Here is a 19,042-nt window from a genome sequence, read left to right on the forward strand (position 1 = left end):
TGATCACTTTCACCATATGCATCTTTGGGTGGCAGTTGTTCCAAGCATGCTCATCACTTCTTTAACATAAATGCAAATGTACCATCCAACATGAATAAGAAGAGGAAAAAATAGTCCTGTTTTGTAGTAAGAATTTCAAAATGAGACATTAATTCCTGGAAGGTCCCCTGACTCCTCCTCTTGGTTTAGGGCTTTTTTATTTGTAGAGGCACTAGACTATTTTCATTTAATCTCACACAGTCATTAACCCCAAAGGCTGCCAGGGGCATTCACATGCCTGACTCTATTGGATCTATTGAAATTAATTCAGCTTAAGCTCCCTGCCATCTTATAAACTACGGCTTATTTCCCCCAATTAAAATACATGCCCTCGGGACAGAAACCCCTTCATTATCTCTGCATGTACCTGAGTGGGAGAAGGTCTGTGCCAGGAGGACAGGCTGGCTCCATGTACTCACCCTGAGCCATGATGCACAACCACAGCCACGAGGTCATACAGGCAGCTCTCTGGGCCACTGTTTTCAGGCTGTGGTAGGAAAAAACAGAAACTCTTCAAATGTCAGTAGCACCCTGTAATTTGTAATAAAGATGTATGCCATGGAACAAATTCATTGCAGGAGGCATCAGTAGGTCTTCTTACCTCTAACAAGTAGCATTTCATGTCTAGGCCTCGCAAGGGAAACTCAACGTATGTATCAACCTTGTTTCTCAGATATGCTGTCCAGTGAAAGCGTTTCAAGTGTAAGCATAGCACCTACAGGGGGACAGTTATAAAAGGTGTGTTAGAGGAGGGGGCTGAACTCCATGCTGGACACTGCAATAGCCACGGGGAGGAAGAGGTCTTGGTTGAACCATTATTTCTGTTGACATTTTGTCACACTGTTATTTCTCATGCTTATACCTTTGGTAGTTTCTGAATCCAGAATTTTTTGGTGGACTTCTGTTTCTTTTTGCATTTGTGACACATGTACAGCTCTGTCTCATCAAGTTCTTCCAGGTCTGTAAAACTGCGAAGACAATCTAGAAAAAGCAGATACATCAAGTGGTTTTTGTAACAGGAAATACAACAAATACAGCAATATAGGTGTGCTCATCTGCTGCAATCATTCTAGCTATATACATCTGAGCAGCAAAAAAGCTGTATAATGTTTTAATACAATAACGTGTTGTAACATGCAAACTTCCCTGTTCCTGAAAGCAGCTAGAAGTAGTTTGAAAGAAACAAACAGGCATGTCCAAAATCTCCATTTTCCAAACAAGATTTCATCTAACATTCAGCAAAACTGCTTTCAAATGAAGATAAATTATTTTCTAACATGGAAAATTCAACTTTTAAAGCCTGTTTGGCTTTAGATACAAAGTGAACAGACACAACAACAGGGTTTTGTTGAATATTTCATGATTTTCAGCAAGTCTAGTCACAAATCTGTAAAAACTAACATCCTGTAAAAACCAAAGTCAGTAACAGTACTGCTGCCCAACCTGCTGGACTGCACTGATGTGGTTTAAATGCAGAAGCCCCAGGAGCCACACTCACTGTGGGCATAGACACGTGTTCGAGGACAGAGCCCCAGTGAACACCCATAGGGAACACTACAGATCAGTGTCTGGGAAGAGTGAACTAACTAGAAATGCTCTGATTAGAAAGAAAATCCTCTTAGGACTGGTGTAATTCCATGAGCCAGGCACTCTTACCTCGTAGTGTGCACATTGGTCCACTCTCTTGGTTTTTAGTACGTTTATTTCTGAACTGACTTGGAATATCTAGCGAAAGGTCTAGAAAAGCAATGATTTGAAAAACAAAATTAGGGCTGAATAGAGCAATGCCTAGTCTTTTCAGGCTGACATGTTGGGTCTGTCATGTGACATCTAAATATATCAAGCTTCAGATTTAATTTTCTGCTCCAAGTCACACAGTATTTGGAACACAAGAGGCAGCATTTCCTTACCTAGGAATGGGTCAAACTTTCTAGATTCAGTCCCACATATTAGGCAGTTGACTTCATTTTGAAGAATGCCTCCGAAAATGGCAGTGACAACAGTAGACGCTCCATTTCTAGACAAACCACATCAGAGAAGTACAGTCAGCCAGAAAGCCTGAGCTGAACTCCCAACACCTGCCCAGTGTTTGGTGCTCACACCTCCTGTTGTCGGCCGAGCCAGTGAAACAGGGACTGCATGCTCCAGGCAGAACGGGCACTGCTGCTGCCTGGGGGCACATCACATTAGTGTTCTGCCTACACTGCTTTATCTTTGACCTAAAGAAAGGGTGAACTGGGGGGCTCTAAGCAGATGCTCAAAATGAAGGTGTTGTGGTGCACTTCTGTAGTGGAGCTGTACTGGATGCTCACACAAGTCCAGGATTTTAACCCTGTAGTTAAGACTTCATCTGAAACAAAAATTCTTTCTTCTTTGGTAGGTCAAGCATATTTTTGTTTTAATTCTACACCCCTTCTTACATGTGCTTTTGACTTCTTTGAGCACATTTCTGCACTTCACTGCCAACGGCAGCTTAAGTTGCATTAAGACATGATAAACAATGTGCAAGATCAGCATTGTTCTCTAAGCTTTCATTACTCTCCTACTGAATTTTTTTGCAGATTATGTAATGGGCCTGCTTCTCACAGTCCAATTTAAAAAACACACAAATTTTAAGTTATATTATTATACACTACTAAGGCTTGCAGAAACCTGTGTTCCTTGCCTGCACTCCACCTGCATCTTTATAGCTCATCTCAACTCTTCCTGAGCAAGAGGAAATAGCTGCTCAAATGGACTGGTGCACAAGAAGACAGCATTCACCAGCCTATTTGTTATTTTACTAGAAGCATTAAAGTGCTCTCACAAGAAGGGCAGCTTATCCCACATCGCTGCGCAATTGAACAGCCCTTCACAAGACAAATTTACAGCAGATAGGTGAACAAAGGTTAAATTCTAATGTCTGGGATTTTGACATCCAAAATACTGACAAAATAAAATCAGTTTAGATTTCAAATATATGTCAATTCTACAAACATTTTAAGATTCTTCTGGGGGATTTTAAGCATCAGCAACATGACGTAATTGCAGTAAAGAGCACAGTCTGAACTTTGTTAAGCTTTTCCTAACAAAGCATGTATAAAACCCTGCATCTCAGGCCTGCTTACTCTGTCCTAATCAATATAGAAAGAAAAACTCAAACTCTAGTTTTCTGTAGGGAATTAAGGACATAGGGACCAAATGTGCAGGCTGATCGGACAACTTTCCTTCCAGAAGCAAATAAAAGGTTTTCTCTCTTGTGAGAGAAAACACAGCTAGGACAGAGGTCAGAAAAAACCAGTATTTTGAGAAATAAAGAAAGAGGAGTCAAACACCGAAATTACACCTGTTTCAAGGAACACAGCAGCATGAAAACCAAAATTATGCACAAAAAAAAGTACCAACTGTGACTGTCAAGTGATACACAAGATCATCTGCTGGAAAACTGACTTCAAGTGCTAACTGCACTATGCAGTCATTTATCCAGGAGGTCTGCTCACAATTTGAACGTCAAAATCGCTGGCCATCGTTTTCGCTCCTGCAGCATTCAGGCTATCTATCACCCTAAGACAATTATAGTGTCTGGGGAGAAGAAAGAATTCCATAGGGTATAGAAAATACAGTTTCTTATTTCTGAAAGAGTAGTGAATTAAAATGTCTTTACAACTTAGCCTGTATGCTCACTCACACCTATGAAAACTGCTGATCTAAGACATTTCCTTTTGAAGGGACACAGATCATACAGACTGCTCATGTTCATAACCTACAGTTTTGCACTGCCTAAAGTTAGAAGCACTGAAGAAAACTTAAAACAAGGAACACTGAATCTGAAATTCCAGAGCCACCACATGCAGACCCATGCAAAGGCATGAAGGCTTTGAGAAATTAAAAACCACTTCTTACATGCAACATTTGTTGCTTGCAGACAGGTTAGAATTTTCTTGCAAGATTACTGAACGTGAAACACCGTTGAAGCCACCCTGGAGTTCCAGGTGTAGATGGTCCAAAAGATAACGCATGAACTCGTGGGCATCCTGTTGCTGGTATCCCCTTAACAGAAAAGAAAACAATAACAAAATTGCTTTAGAGGCCACACACAGCAAGCACCAGGGTCACAGGAAAAAAAACCTTTGCTTCTTTAACTGAGCACACTTTCCATATGTGCTTGGTACCAAGAAAGTTTTCAAAGTAGCCTCTGGAAAGACACGGTAATGTCCCAACAAATTAAGTGATTTTGGTCCTTTGCAGCTTGCACTCTTTGCACGCCTCTTGTGAGAATGGAGAAACCTTTAAGAATATACAATTCATAGAGGAAGAGAAAGCAGCAGGGAGCAGCAGACACCGGCCATGTACCCATACAACACACTGGGCCTGATGGAGCTGCCACATTGTTATCTGGCCTCACCAGCCCTGCCTGTGCCAGGGGCATCTCAGGATTGTGTCCCTGTTAACTGAAATACACAATGGATGGCAGCAGTGGCTTCTCCTCTGTCTCCTTTGGTACTGACTATGTCTGATTTGTGTCTCAGCAGAAGTGCTTTGAATCTCATTCAGACAGGAGACTATTTGTCCCTACTTTGAATCAGCCACAGATGAAGGTCAATATATTGTAATCTCAAACCTGGTAAGATTCAAAAGAAAGACACCACAAAATGTATTGTTCATGTGGGATGCAGAGTAATTATTTCTGACTGGTTCTCATTCAGTCACTGCTCCCACTCACTTTGGCAAGTACAAGTGTGTGTTTGTCTGTTTAGTCCCCTCCTCACCAAAGGCAGGAATTTAGTCTCTAGGTTTGTTTTCCACATGCATCTTTCAGCATCAATATGAAGTCTGAAATAATTAGGATGAGAGCACCATTTCTTATAAGATGAGATCTACAGCCATGCTTGGAGTTGCACACTTCCCCTGCATAGCTCATTTTCTGGGAGAGGGAGGTAATGGTGGGTGTATTCAGAGCATCTTTTGAGCATTTGGATTTGGTAGGACAGGGCTCCAGTCTCACATGTGCTGTGCCATCAGCAGCAATGCTGCTCAATCACCATTATTATTTCACCACTAAGAAACCTTACTGAAAAGAACAGAGAAGCCATCAGGATAAAACATGCCTTTTAAGTTATTTAAGCTGAATCATGCATCAAATTCAACAAACAGCTGCTGTTCATTTGCCATTAAGCTGCATACTGAGACAAAGCATGACAAGATACATAGTCAAACACTGAAAGCTTTGTGCAACACTGACCTAAGAACGTGCAGGTCATTGTAGGCCTAAGCTACAGAAATCTCTGCATAGCAAGAGATTTGCTCCACCTCCTGTCTGTTCTCATAAGCTGCCTTATCTGGCCTCCCCTTTTCCACCTCACTATCCTGCCAAAGTGGCTGGCAATAACTGTCAGGTAGGAAGGTCTGGGAGAGAAATACAAATGGATATATAAATGCGAGTGCTCAGGGGAGGGAAAAATCCTGTAAGATTCATGGCAGAGTACCCAGAAGGGGAGAGAAATGCTAACGGACTCACTGCAACGGAAATACGCAATGTGAGGCTGATGTGCTTAGTGAGGAACACGGATGTGTCCAAGGAGAGTATTGCTGAGAGATAACAGAATAAAAAGAAATGGTTTTCACCTTGTAGGATTACAGTAATGCCTTCTTCCAAACCAGCAGCTTTAAAATAAATCAAGGAGTCTGTATATAGACATATGGGCAGCACTGCCTACCTTTTACAACAGAAAACCCAGCACCCAGAAACACTGCTGTGCTTCAGCAGGCCACAGTCCTGTACAGCCAAGATAGGGCTTATTGTCCCAAAGTTGCAAAGTAATTATATGTTTGTTAAAACAAAGTAGTGAAACCAAACTCTGCTTCAAAGCCGCATGTTAATTGTGCAGGGCTTTAAAGTTGCTACAGTACCACAGGATTTGCTTAGTTTACTGAATACAGATTTCTTCAATAATCACATAAGCAACCACACTGAACAGCCACAGATTAAATGTATGGAAAGTCTTTGCTTCAGACACCTTTTTGACATGAAATTCCTCTAAAAGAGCATGCACACTTGGTCTGCAACAAATAAATCTCAGGAATTGTTCCACATTGTTGGCTGTGCTCCTGGTGCATGTATTAATACTTGCATAGAAGTATACTAATTATAATGGAAAATTTTTTGGATTTGTTAAGATATGTAATTATAGATATAGATCTTTAAAAGGACACAATGATATGGACAATGCACTCTTTAAAATAAATTATGTTAAAACCCTTCAGCAAAAAGCAGACTTACTCTGCAGAGTTACTGTCGTCTGCTTGTGTAACAAAACTGATGCCCATCCACATGAAAAATTCAAGCCCACTCCCAACACTTTTTCCCAGTGGCAAGAGGATAGGATATTAAGAGGATCCGTTACCAGGAAAATAGAGTACACTACTTGCACAGCAGTAAATCAGCAAAACACACATCTTGCAACTCAGCATGAGGCTGCAGAACTGCCCTGGCATGCAGCACAAGAGCAGCCAGGGAGCAGGAGAGCCCAGAGGCCCTGCAGTTGTGCATGTAGCAATTACAAATGGCATTCTCTACTCCCTGCTGCAGTGTGAGGTGAAGGGGCACAGAGGGCAGCAGAAGCAGCAACTTCTTCTATAACCCTCCTCAGGGAGAGCTGCACTCACAGTCCTTCACTTTAACAACCAAAATCTCATTGGACTAAAACAGCTGAACCCATTTCCAGCTGCTCCTCCCTTGCCCCACCACTTCAGGCTCCATAAGCACACACCAAATTGTCTGGTGTGCTGCTAGCAGGCTGCTGGCTCCATCTTTCTTCCACACATCTGTCCATCTGCCTTCTCCTCCCCATCTCGCAGGGACCACACAAGACACAACTGGAATATACTGGATTGTATATTCCAGTATACTCCAGCATTGTTAGCTTTTAGAAGATTCAACTAAGCACTGAAAAAATTCAAATTTTCTCCCTGCATCATGTGGGACTAGGGACCTGCTAAAAGCAGCTGACTATTCTCCATTTGATTTTGTGAGTTGCCTTACCCATTAATCGTGGACATGCTCCCAGAAAACTCGGAATAAAAAGGGAAGAGGGAGAACCCCCCAAAAGAGCACTTTTTCTTTTAAAAGCTGTGACAGAATCCACAGTGCTGAAAATTTGCTTGAGGAACTTCAAGGAACAGGTTCCTCACTTGGTCTAACAAGAATTATAGAGAAGCCTGTAATAGGGAAACTGGCCACAGACATAAGGGATGATATTTCTTTGACTGTAATGTTTTGGTCACTGCTGGCAACTACTGGTATTAAACTTCCTTGAATTCTCGTAAGGTAAATGAAACATAACTAGCTGTGTGAATAACAGAATGAACAGAGTTGTGTTGTTTGGGTTATTCATTGAGCAGATGTATTCACAGCATCTTTTCAGCAGTGCTAGAGATATAACAGGTAAGAGGACACCTTTATTATGTGAGAACATGAAGCAACTGCAGTGGTTTTGGTTTGCTAATCTGAGTTTTTCAGTTGACACATCAATTAATGTAGTGGGTTTAGCACTGGCCAAATGCCAGTGTACTCAATGGAATTATTTGTTCATTTTTTGCTTGTACTCGTTAGAATTGTTTATTCATTTTTTGCTGCAGGATAAGGATTACGAGGAGAGCAAAGCAGGCTCAAAACTTTAAAGGGTATAAAGAAATCTTTATTAACCAAACTAAAAGAAAAATAATAAGAAACCAGAATAAACCTTCAGAACACTTCTCCCTCCAACTCTTCTTTCTTTTCTCTCTGACAATGTAAAGAGAAAAAATTTGGTATTTTCAGTCAGTTTATTACTTTTAAAATAATCTTTTTTCAGTTTACTTGGGAAGAAAACTGAAAAAAAAAAAAGAGAAGTCTTTCTTGCCAGGTCATGGAGATTTTTTCACAAGAAACAGTTCTTTCGTGGTTTTCATTTTCCACTAATAGCAGCCACCTGGAAATTTACAATTGTGAAGTCTCCTACGTTTGGCAGTTTTTTCACAACTACTACCATGGGTCATTTCAGTTTATTGGGGTGAAATTTTAAGGATGAGCTGTTCTAGTACAGAGACAAAAGTTTTCTTTATCTATTTTTGGGAAACAGAGGTCTTCTATCCCTGGGGCAAAGTTTTTCATCTCTTTCATTTCTCTCTAAGCTTTTAATCAAATTACAGCTACTTCAACATCTGCTTGCTTTAGTATTGGTGCTTCTGCTCATGGCTGTGGTTAGAACACTACATCTCTCCAAGGCATTTTATGAGTTACAGGGAAAAAGAGTCTGATGTATTAATTGTATCTTCATCATAGCTTTAAAAGAGAATTTTGGCTTAAGACTAAGGCTTTTTTTTTTCCTCATTTGGGCTTTGGCTCTTTTTGCTTATCGATGTTGGTTTCTTTATGTTGTTCTTTTTATGTACTTTTAATTTTTCTTTTTTTTTTTTTTTTTACTTGGGAGAAGTGGCACTGGCAGATTTCTTTGTTTTTAAATGGAATTTTATAGCACTGAATGAGTTAATTTTATTTGGGCTTTACATTAGGAAATGGCTTTTTGTTGCTGGTTACATGATTTCTGCCAGGCAGTGGCTGCGGAAGCTCGCAGCATTGCTTTCAGCTGTTTCTGTTCTTCTGAATGGGATTATGTTGTTAATGGTGATTTCACAGAGGCGTATTTCGCTTTTTAAAGTGGTTTAACAGGGCGTCAGTATTTAAAGTTAGCTAGCTGATTGGTTTTGTCAGGTCCAAAGGAAGCTGTTACAGTTTTTATAGGGAATTACTTCCGTAGTTGGTGGATTTTTTCCTCAACTAAAACCCAAACTATGATAAACTACAACAGCAACTTACTTTCTTCACAATGTATCCTAACAGGTTTCAGTGCTCCTTTGAAAGAGGTTCGGGGGTCAGGACAGGGAGACCTTTGAGAGGAATGATACTTGGGTTTACTTGGGTAACCTTTTCCACTTTCTCTTTATCGTCTGTTTTGTTAAGTATGGGCCCAAAATGCTTATTATGCACAGGATTTTTCTCTTATAGCCCTTATATCATGTCCAGCTGGTGACTACTGTATTTTGAGAGAATCAAGGAAGTTTCAGCCAGTATGTTTGCATTTAGACCTGTAGGTGCTGTATCTTTTTTAATCTGACTACATCATTTTCTTATTGCAGCCAAGCCTGGGTTCTGTCAACACCCTGCACTTGGCACTTACCAACCAGTCAACAGCTTGATTCCTTCGGAGCACTAGCTCAAAGGTACAACTACCACTGTTTCTCATGTGAGATCTCTATCCTCTCTGAAACTGCTACATGTGGTAGAAGGGCAGAAGGAAAAAGCAAGCACTACTGATGAACAGAAAGCTGTTGATCAAAGCAAAGATCCTTTTCAAAGCACATCTGTAGGCATATGGAAAGCTGCACAGAGTGCATCCTGTGGATGCAGCCCATTTTAGAGTAGGACATCAGCAATATGTGGTTGCAATCAAGAATACTGTTATGTTTAAAAAAACTTACCTAAAATTTGGCATTATTTTCCAAACAACGTAAAATAAAGACTCTGGACTAAATGCAGTTTGGCTTCCTTGCCATAAAGCACAGAGTGTCTTTCTGAATTCTTCCACAAGTGAACTGTAAAGAAAGTAAGAGCTGATGTTTAATGTGTGTTTGCTCACAACCCGTAGAGGTTTACTTGTTCAATGGTACAAGTGTCAGACATTAGCTGGGTTAAGACTGTAACGATGGGTAAATATCCTTTCCAGTAGCTTCAAAGATTTTATGTCCAAAATCCTAACCACAATTGTTGAAGACAGATTTGGAAATAGTATTTCAGATGTTCAGGATGGACTCATGTGAACACCCATGCACTGTTTGCCATTTTAGTGCGGACTCTGCTAACATCATCCTTTTAACGCTTGGTCAAGCAACCTACAGCTCATCAATCACTCCTGAACTTTCTGTAGTAGTAGTCGCAGAAGGTTGACTTGCAGTCACATCCTCATGACCCTATTTTAGCTGGAAGTCAGTAGCATAATGTCTGCAGCACATATCAAGAGGACTTCTTAACATGATCTAACATGTCACACTCCAGCAGTACCTGATGTATCTGACTGCCTCTCCCTGCAGCATCACATCTGTAACAGCAAGCTGCAAGTGATACGAGTTTCTTTATTTGTAGACAACTATTCTTCTGTGTCTCTGTCCCCTGTGAACTGTGCAAGATCAAAAGTGTCCAGTGGCCCCAGCAGCCAAAACTTGCTGTTTCCCACATAGCTAAGAGTTCACAAGGCACACACAGCTTACACATTGTTATCCCCCTGGCTCCTGGTGTGGTAAGTTCGCCGCCCTGCCGTTTTCCCATTCCTCAGCTCCACTGCAGGCAACTCTTTGAAGTAACAGCAAAACTGCTGAATGTTACTAGGAAAAATGAAATAAGAATGAAATCCTTAAAGGGCAGAGAAAAAGGATAATTAATATAAAAGGATTATGTATTCTGGAGCTTGTTCTTTGAAATGCATAAACACCACCTCATGCAGTGATACAAGACAGCAATCACAAACAGTTCAAGAGACAAGAAACACTGTAGCAAATACCATCCCTCAGTAACCACGCAGATGCACAAATATCACTGTCATCCCAGCTTCCTAAAATAATTACATTTTGGTTCTGCTTTGACTAAGGGATACCCTACCAGGCTGAGCTATCATTTCCTAACAACCCAGACTTGCATTTGCTGAGGAAGTTTACTTATTTTACTGGCCTCAGCAGTGAACGGGCACTCTCCTGTTGTGCCAAGGACACGGCACTTTTCCCCTGGAATGCTGTACCACAGGATGTGCCTCACACCATGAAACACAACTTTATCAACCCACGCACACCCACTCCTGCAAATTCAGATACACTTCTGTCCAGTGGGAACATGCCAAATTCACCTGCCCAATGCTACAGCACACAAGCCCCCTGAGAGCGATGGGAGAGCTGGGGAAGGTACCTGAGTGACTGAAGGATTGCATTCATGAAACAAGTGTTCCCCAGGTTCCGAAGGCCTGTGGCACAAAGGGCAGTGGTGCTTCCCTAGAATGAGAACAGTTAGGTTACAGAAAGATTTATCACTGCTTCACCACTTCTCCCCCTCCAGAGCCATCACTGCTGGATCAAGCACAGATCTGAACAACCAACTACACCAAGTGCAGCTGCAAAGGTAAAGCAACCACCTCAGCAGCTCAAACTGCCCTGAAGCTCCATCTTGACATGAAAACTCTCTTACTCATTCCTGTCAAGAGAAAACTATACTACGTCCTTTCCTGTGCAAATAAATCTAGAATAGGACAACAGAGTTAATCACAGGCTCTTATTGCCAAGGATTTGTGTGTGTGCATGTTAAATATTCACACTCCAATAGTGTTCAGTGAGAATTGGGCAGCAATTTCCCTACAGTGCCTTTGAAAAATTAAAGTACCAATCCTCATCCATCTTTTCCCATGTCTAATATGCACAGTGTGGCCACCTGCAGGTTGTTTTCAAGTCACCAGCACTAGTCTGAGCCTCAGTCTCAGTGGGATTCTGTGATGGCCAGAAGGGTTTTTAAAAGACAAGAAAACAGTACTTATTTGGGAAACAAAACAGTCAAGTTAGACTATGCAAAGAAGAGGCAAAGAGTTGAAAAAAGAGAAGCAAAATACACACCATTTACAGCCTAGAACAATGAACCCACAGATGTGCTTGCTTTTTGTCAAAATATCTCCAGGGTGGGTGGGGAGGAAAGGGAAAAAAAATGTGGACAACACTGCATTTATGATTCTAGAATCTGCAACATTTGGAGACATTTCACTGTCCACAAAATACCACACTGGAAGTTCATCAAATTTCTGGGCATTCTTCATTGTTCTAACAGAATTTAAAAGCTGGGCTTTTAAATCTTTTAGTGTCTCAAAGTGCAAATACCACCGTGTCCTGAGCACATTACTTTCTCAGTCTTGCCCCAAGTGCTACAGCACAGCACTAATGCAGCATTGCCCCTGGAGTTCAATATAAGATTCAATATGCTAACAAATAAAAATAATCTGTTGTTAGAGGCAATATTGAAGTATCAGTAAAACTGACAAAACAGTACAGAGTAGGAAGAATAAAATAAGCATTTAGTTCAAGCTTTCTAAGTCTGTCTTGTTCTTCTCTAAACATTTGCCTGGAATTTTTATTTTGGTTTTAACTGGCTTTCAGTTTTCCAGACAATGATGCTGGGTACTGCCATAGCAAGAAAGCCCCACTATTTCTCCCAGGCTTCCTCAATCCCTGCAGGACTGGGACAGTGCAGGAAGTGCAGACAGCACATTCAGACAAGCCTGAACTGACTGTAGTAGTGCATTTTTAAAAGTAACTAAATCCCTTCTACTTAGTTTAGTAACTAAACTTGGCTTTGCTCCACCCCAGGCTCTTATTCCCATTCGCATCCCCTCAGGCAGTTGTTCCTATGGCTGAAGGATCTGCTGCTCCAGCTCCCTTTGGTGACACTGCTGTCCCACAGCCCAAAAGCTCTGCTCCATCTCTCCCCCATTTTCCCAAGGGTGAAAATGGACCAGTTGAATACAGCTGGATCAGTATCTCCCCTCTCAATCCTCAAATTCTGGGAGAAATTATGAAAAAAGAAACTCCCGTAATCCAATCTGTGCAAAAGAGACATCTGACTAGTGACATTCTTTGTTTGGAAGACATGATGCAGCCCTTCAGCCATCTAGCCAGGGCTGGATCCTCCTCTCCTGGGTGCTATCCTGCAGATCTGAAGTTAAAATAGCAGGAAGATGAAATGAAGAGAAGAAAAGCTTAAAAACAGTCCATAGTTCCTCTTGAAAGCAAGTTTTACTGAGATCTTTTAAAAAACTGGTAACATTTTTTACTTTTTCCTAACAATTACTCTTAGCCTCCTTCAGGAATGTACCTCCTCCTTTGCATTCTGCACCTGGGACAATAAAAACCCAAAAAACCAAAAAATGACAAAAGCTCCTTGCCTGCTCAGAAAAGCAAAGCTCCATCTTGACATGAAACCCTTCTAAAGCCCAGGAAAGCTCAGTCTACATCAACAGAAATACAGCAGAGCATCAGCCATGTTTGTGTGTGAAGAGGCTTTTTCAGGTGTGCGGCCAGAAGATGCTAAAGTGCACCAAGCAAAATTTGGGTCTAGGCCAACTATAAATCTCAGCAGGTCTACAAAAACCCTTTAAACTTACTGTATCAGATCTGTTGTACTTACATTTACTTTCAATAACTTGCTGTTCAGAGATGAGTTTTCCAATAGTTTTCTTTTCCTATGCCTGTCTGATGTAAAGGCTGAACTGTTGGAAAGCAATTAAAAGTGGTTATTTACCAAAAAAACCCCAACGTATTGTGTGGAATGGACCAGAGAAAATCAACTCATGTTTAAAAAAAGTGATTCCATCTGTCACCAGCTGTCACTGACAGGAAACAGGCTCCCCATTGCTGCAGTATGAAATTGGCTGCACCTCCCTCAGGGCACAGCCCCATGGCCCACCAGTAAGTTTATGCAAGGTGTTCTGCTCAGGGATATTTTCCTTCAAGAGTGGCCTTAGTAGTAGCTACTTGTCATCTAAAATACTCATCCTTCTCCTAGGTCAAAGAAATTAAGTTCTTCTGTCAGGAAAATAATCTAAGCCTTTAAAAATACAACTTAAAAAAATCCAGATGAAATTAAGTTACCAAAAAATCAAGAAAATGTGGAATGTTAGTACTTGCGTATTATAGCTGACTTCTCTTACTTAAAGAAAAATACAAGAAGTTCTAACATTTCTGTAATACTAAGTTACAAAAATAATTGCTTAGTCTTTTGCACATCAATGGAAATTATTGGCCCCTCAATTAAACCAGTTGATGATTTCTCTCTAATTTGATCCTGAAATCATAAGCTTGTTTTAGGATTTGGTCGGAAGGTGTTTTTCCTTTTTCTTTCTTTTTTATTAAAATGCCCCCCAAGCATTCAAAAACTACTATTAAACAGAATGGAAGCCTGTACTGTATCTTTTACCCCTCTAAGAAGTAAGATCATTTGGATGTTTCTAATTCACTTCTCATTATACTTAAACATCTTTACATCTCATAATGTACCTGACAAGACCATCAAAAGCCATATTTCTGCTTGGCATTAGGTAAGATTCAGGACAACTGTGCAAGCACTCTTTGCTCTCTAGGACTGGCCACAGTGCAAACATCACCCAGGATCAGATTATCTGCTTTCCAGTGGAACAGCACCAGACAGAGGCAAAGGAAAAGATGTCTCTTCTGTGCAGTTCCAAGTTCGTAGGTCTTAATCTTTTTGCCAGCAAATCAAACTGTACAATTAATATGAAGACTACTGCCACCTGCACTTCTTGAATTTCTCTGGAAAAAAAAAAGCTTATTCTGGTTTTTTGACAAAACTCTGACAACAGAACAAGACATAAGATCATGACCAATCAAATCCATTTGTTCTGCACCTCTGCTTCTCAGCAATGAAAAGGTTTTTAAACAGAGTGTCAGACACATAGAAGGATCAAGACACACGTAATTAGATACATATACACATATGAAACAAATACGACTTCAATGATGCACTATTACAAGTCTGCCCAAGAAAGTCTGGGTGCAAACAAACTACTTACTTTTCCAAGTTCTGTAGGTGCTCTCTGACCTTCTGTACCAGGCCCAGCTTGGTATCATTGACTACAAAATCATCACAGCGATAACTGCAAGAAAAACATTTTTCAGAATATGCAAAGCACCTCAGTGAAGCAGATCAAACCACACAAGCCTATGTGTGGAAAGCACCAAAGAGATCCAGTGAAAGATGAGAACTGGGGAGCACAACACCCCACACTGAACTTGGTTCCCTCTGAGAAACCCCCTCCAGCAGAAGAGGGTACAGAAACCACCTGGGTTTTCTGCTAGTTTAGTTCTCTGTTAGAAATCAAAAGCATGATATACTGCCTGGCCCAAGGCAGAATTCTAGTTCAACAAAAACTGAAACAGTGTAACGAAAAGCAGACTCAGTAGTCTATCCACAGATTCATCAGAAAAGACTAACTGACCCCTGGTAAACAGAATACAAAGCTTTTATTAATTTTTTAAACTATTTTAACATTGTAAGTTATCACTGAAACCTGAAGTGCTGAACAGATATATACAAAACATAAAAGTCTGTGCTACTGAAAAAACACTAGGGAAGAGGATGGACTAAGAGATCTCTCGAGTTTTCCAAAGTCAGGCCAAAAGTCTGCAGCAACTTGCACCTCATGCTTAACCACAAATATCATTCAATCACTCATCAGTTTCTGTACATACTGTGAAGTGTCAAATTACAGCTTCAAATTTTGGCAGGCAAGTGAACAAGTGAGGAAAACTAACTTTGGATATGTTTAGTATCAGAACTGTAGCTATGTCTCTCCTTTCCCTTTGGCACAAAAGTGACTCAAATGCAAAATACATCATCACCACCTCAGGCTATTCCTCTGCTGGAGCAGATCCACATTTGCTTCCTAATTTAATGAAGATACTGACTTCAGGCACAACTGGAATTCACAACACTCTTTGTTGCATAAATCTGCAGGTATTGCCAGCGTTACTTCGAACTCTACATTCTTGAAAAGGCTACAGAGTTGAGAAAGTAAAGGTCCTTGCCAGTGAATGGAGCATCTAAGATCAGAGTGTTCAGTACCTCTGAGTTTTCCTTCTAAGAAGAGAAATTAACAAGACGCCTCTCAAGACATCAAAACATTGCACACAGCAGTTATGGTGCGGCAGCAGCTCTGGCCACAGAGAGTAATGCACAACCTTCCCAGGCATTGTTCTGGGGAAAGGCTGTGAAAAGATCAGAGAAAAGAATGATAAACAATTCTTATCTTCACTTGCTGCGCCTGTTGTTGCGAACATGAGGAATGTGTTATGGAGATTTGTTTACCAAAGGGTTTCTTAATTGGCCAATGGTGATGGTGTTTAGATTGAAGGACCAACTGGGTCCACCTGTATCGTGACTTCCTGTAAGGGCAATGGGTTTCTTAATAATTATAGTATAATAAAGTGACTAATCAGCCTTCTGGAATCATGGAGTCAATGCTAATTATTACCCAGCTGGGGGCCTGCGACAACATTATGGGTACGTACACAAGATCTAGAAATTAGTAAGATTACCAGTATTTTTTCTTTTACATTTTTAAAGGTGGCCAGAGACCAAGTTAGCTTGGGAGGGGAAAGAAGTCCATTAATGTGCTTATTTTTCAGCCACATCTTAGGTAGTCCTTGTCAGCTTTTTCAGCTACCTACAAAGACCTAATGAGGTGCTCCTGCATTTGGCACTCTCACAGGACCCAGCTCTCAGGCCAACACTCAGAGCACACAGGCCCAGTCAACTAATACACAGCGTGGGACTCCTGAGCAGGGGCACCTCGGCTGCACCAGCACAATCACACTGCTACTGATGCTGGAGTAGCTACTGTTGAGAAGGCAGGGATGGAAGCAGATACAAGCTCACCGAAACCCTCAGTGAGAACTTATTGCTGAAAGGTTATTTCATTGCTCCCATGCCCTGAAGATCACATTAACCTTATTTTTACACACCAGTTTAGCACTTGCCCCAAGATGGAAGAATAAAACCAAACACATTAGTAAATGTCAGGGTCTTTCCAACACTGGAAAAGTAATTTTAAGTTTCCCTTAGAATCAAGACAATCCTCTGTTTCTCTTTTTAATAGGTAGGTTTTTTAAAAAACCTCTCTTGCAACACTGAGGATTCAGCACTACTATTAGAAATAACAGCATTACCTCCAAACTATTTTGGATAAACCAAGTAAATAGATTTAGAAGTAGTTTATGTTTTAGTAACTTAAATTTAAAAACTTAAATTTAGTAACTTAAATTTGCTAAGCCCACACACCTTAAGGGTAAACTGCTGAGAAATTACATCCTATATGTGAGGCTGCCATTCAAAACAGCTGCTTAATTTATGATCCTCAGGATTATCGCAAATTAACAAACACCTTTTTTGGATACAGTAGCTCGAAAACATGCTTTAACAGCAACGACACAGAACAAATTCTATACCTTGCAGAGGGTCCCTTATATGGCTTAGCATTGTATTCTCCTCTGTACATGCTACTTTTAGTACCTCTGCTACCTCCAAGACCTAGCCTCCTCTGCTTCTAAAATGCCATTAAGCCAGAGCTCTGGGAACATGAGCGCTTACTGCTGTTACAGTGCTTAGGAGGGACAGAACTTCATGCTGTGTTTAAAAGCCCTGACTAGATTTGAAGAATTTGAAGGATAGAAAAATTAAGAAAAGCCAGGTTTCCTTAGTTATGCCAACACCTTATGGATAAACAAAGAGCTCAAGTTTTACTGTCTGGATAAAAGGCTTTTTACTCTTCTTATTTTCACTGATTGTAGAATGCAAAATAATAGGACTAAGCAAACTCATTTTCCAATGCACCAGCACATTAAGTCTGGTTTGTTTTTTAAAGAGAACCCTCTTCACAGAGACTAAAAAAGAATTTTTCTATGTCCTTGACAGTTGGGTTATTTTTACACCAGCCAGGAACACACACACCCCTGACACAACTGTGTCCCTTTAAGGGATAACAAAGAGGGTAATGGATGAGAAATCTGACCTGCAAACTGTGTCTGGGATTAAATGAACACAGGAAACATATTACGCAAATATATCAACAGGGGAGCCTTTCTTCTTCAGTGCCAACTGTCTGTGCACTAGCACAGAGAAAACCAATTTACAAGAGTCCTCTTTCTGGAAAGTTGGGTTCTTACACGTACCATTTTACTTCTTGTGCACAAAAAAAAAATCCCTAACAGAATGAGAAAGCACCCTATGACAGTTTGAAGACAAAAAAGATCTGTACTTCTTACAAACTCTTTGTGTGTAGTACTTTAGAACTAACTGAAAGGCTGATTACCTCCAAAAAGTGGGATTCAGGACTCTCTCAGCAGTTAAGGTCTCAAACATAATTTAGTCTGAGTATTGCATCTATTGTCTCAAAAGTGACCAAAGAATCAAGAAGAGTTGTACTCTCGTAACAAAATATTGACAAATTCTCTCAACTTTTCCACTGGTTAACTGAGCAGTTGAATAGGAGACCTGAGTAAGCAAAGAACAAAACCCTCTGGAAAGACTGCATTACAGGTTATGGCATGGCCAAAGGAAGGCAAAGGATCAAATGCTGCCTTCTTAGAAAGCCCATACAGCCCTGTCCACTGATACTATTATGCAAGCCAAGGAACACAGAAAATTGGGATCCACGGGATAAAACTGGAATAAGAGCATCGTACTCAACTTTGTGCAGTAAACAGAACTGCACATAAAAATATAAAAGCCGGCACTGCATCAAAATATCTGCATTATTTTTACAGTAGAAATAAAATTCAATTAAGTCTTACGATGTTATTTTATTGACTTTCAAATTATTGAGGCAGCCCATCCTGGTAGCATAACATACTCATCTTTACATAAAAGTTCACTTAAAAGAACCACCATGGCATAAACTCAGGACTGTCTACAGGATTCACATCTACACTGCAGTTCACAAACAGGCATTTCAAAGCTATTGAAAGCCCATTCACTCTCCACAATACTTAATTATGTCTCAAATTTACCCAACTATTAGCTTTAACTGGCAGCAGTCTCCACAGTACTGTCCAAAATAAAGGGGGAAAAGTTGATCTGGATGCCTTCTGTTTCATCTTTAAACTTCTGTGCTCATTTCAACAGGGCGCAGCAACAAAGTTCAAGTATCTTTCCCTGATTATCATGTGGGAAAAACCTGAAATATCCTAAATGAAAGCAAAGATAAACTGCTTTTGAAACTTGTTCACCTTCACATTAGCACAGGAGTTATAATTTGCTGGTGAATTACCCACACAACAGGAACTCCCCAAGGCAAAGCTGGCTACAATTAGTTCCAGTTCATCCACATATGACTCAGCCCTCGACTACAACAGAAAAGACATCACATGCTGAACTGCTTCCCTTCTG

The 19,042-nt window shown here is 40.5% G+C and overlaps 2 protein-coding genes across 10 annotated transcripts in view; one reads left to right on the forward strand and one right to left on the reverse strand.

Annotated features, from left to right (window-relative positions):
• Positions 1–16,100, forward strand: part of HERC1 (HECT and RLD domain containing E3 ubiquitin protein ligase family member 1) — a 130,641-nt gene extending 114,541 nt beyond the window's left edge. The window contains exons 78-79 of one of the 2 annotated variants that reach the window (XM_041489770.1): positions 9,196–9,279; positions 15,614–16,100. In XM_041489770.1, the coding sequence (XP_041345704.1) occupies positions 9,196–9,255 (60 nt within the window). In that variant the 3' untranslated portion in view covers positions 9,256–9,279; positions 15,614–16,100. Of the gene's footprint in view, positions 1–9,195; positions 9,497–15,613 lie in introns of those variants that run through there. The other variant, XM_041489769.1, reaches the window with a different exon arrangement.
• The window catches only part of USP3 (ubiquitin specific peptidase 3), a 45,280-nt gene that overhangs the window by 4,421 nt on the left and 21,817 nt on the right, over positions 1–19,042 (reverse strand). For 6 of the 8 annotated variants that reach the window (XM_041489782.1, XM_041489783.1, XM_041489784.1 and 3 more), the window contains exons 4-14: positions 14,670–14,753; positions 13,268–13,349; positions 11,012–11,094; positions 10,324–10,437; positions 9,538–9,651; positions 3,922–4,068; positions 1,950–2,056; positions 1,696–1,776; positions 902–1,020; positions 641–754; positions 459–526 (exon numbers count right to left, since the gene is read on the reverse strand). In XM_041489782.1, coding sequence (XP_041345716.1) covers positions 459–526; positions 641–754; positions 902–1,020; positions 1,696–1,776; positions 1,950–2,056; positions 3,922–4,068; positions 9,538–9,651; positions 10,324–10,437; positions 11,012–11,094; positions 13,268–13,349; positions 14,670–14,753 — 1,113 coding nt within the window. Of the gene's footprint in view, positions 1–458; positions 527–640; positions 755–901; positions 1,021–1,695; positions 1,777–1,949; positions 2,057–3,921; positions 4,069–9,537; positions 9,652–10,323; positions 10,438–11,011; positions 11,095–13,267; positions 13,350–14,136; positions 14,754–19,042 lie in introns of all 8 variants that reach the window. The other 2 variants (XM_041489789.1, XM_041489788.1) reach the window with 2 other exon arrangements.

This window comes from Pyrgilauda ruficollis, unplaced genomic scaffold (genome assembly GCF_017590135.1).
Source record: "Pyrgilauda ruficollis isolate IOZ18807 unplaced genomic scaffold, ASM1759013v1 scaffold96, whole genome shotgun sequence".
Classification (NCBI taxonomy): Eukaryota; Metazoa; Chordata; class Aves; order Passeriformes; family Passeridae; genus Pyrgilauda; species Pyrgilauda ruficollis.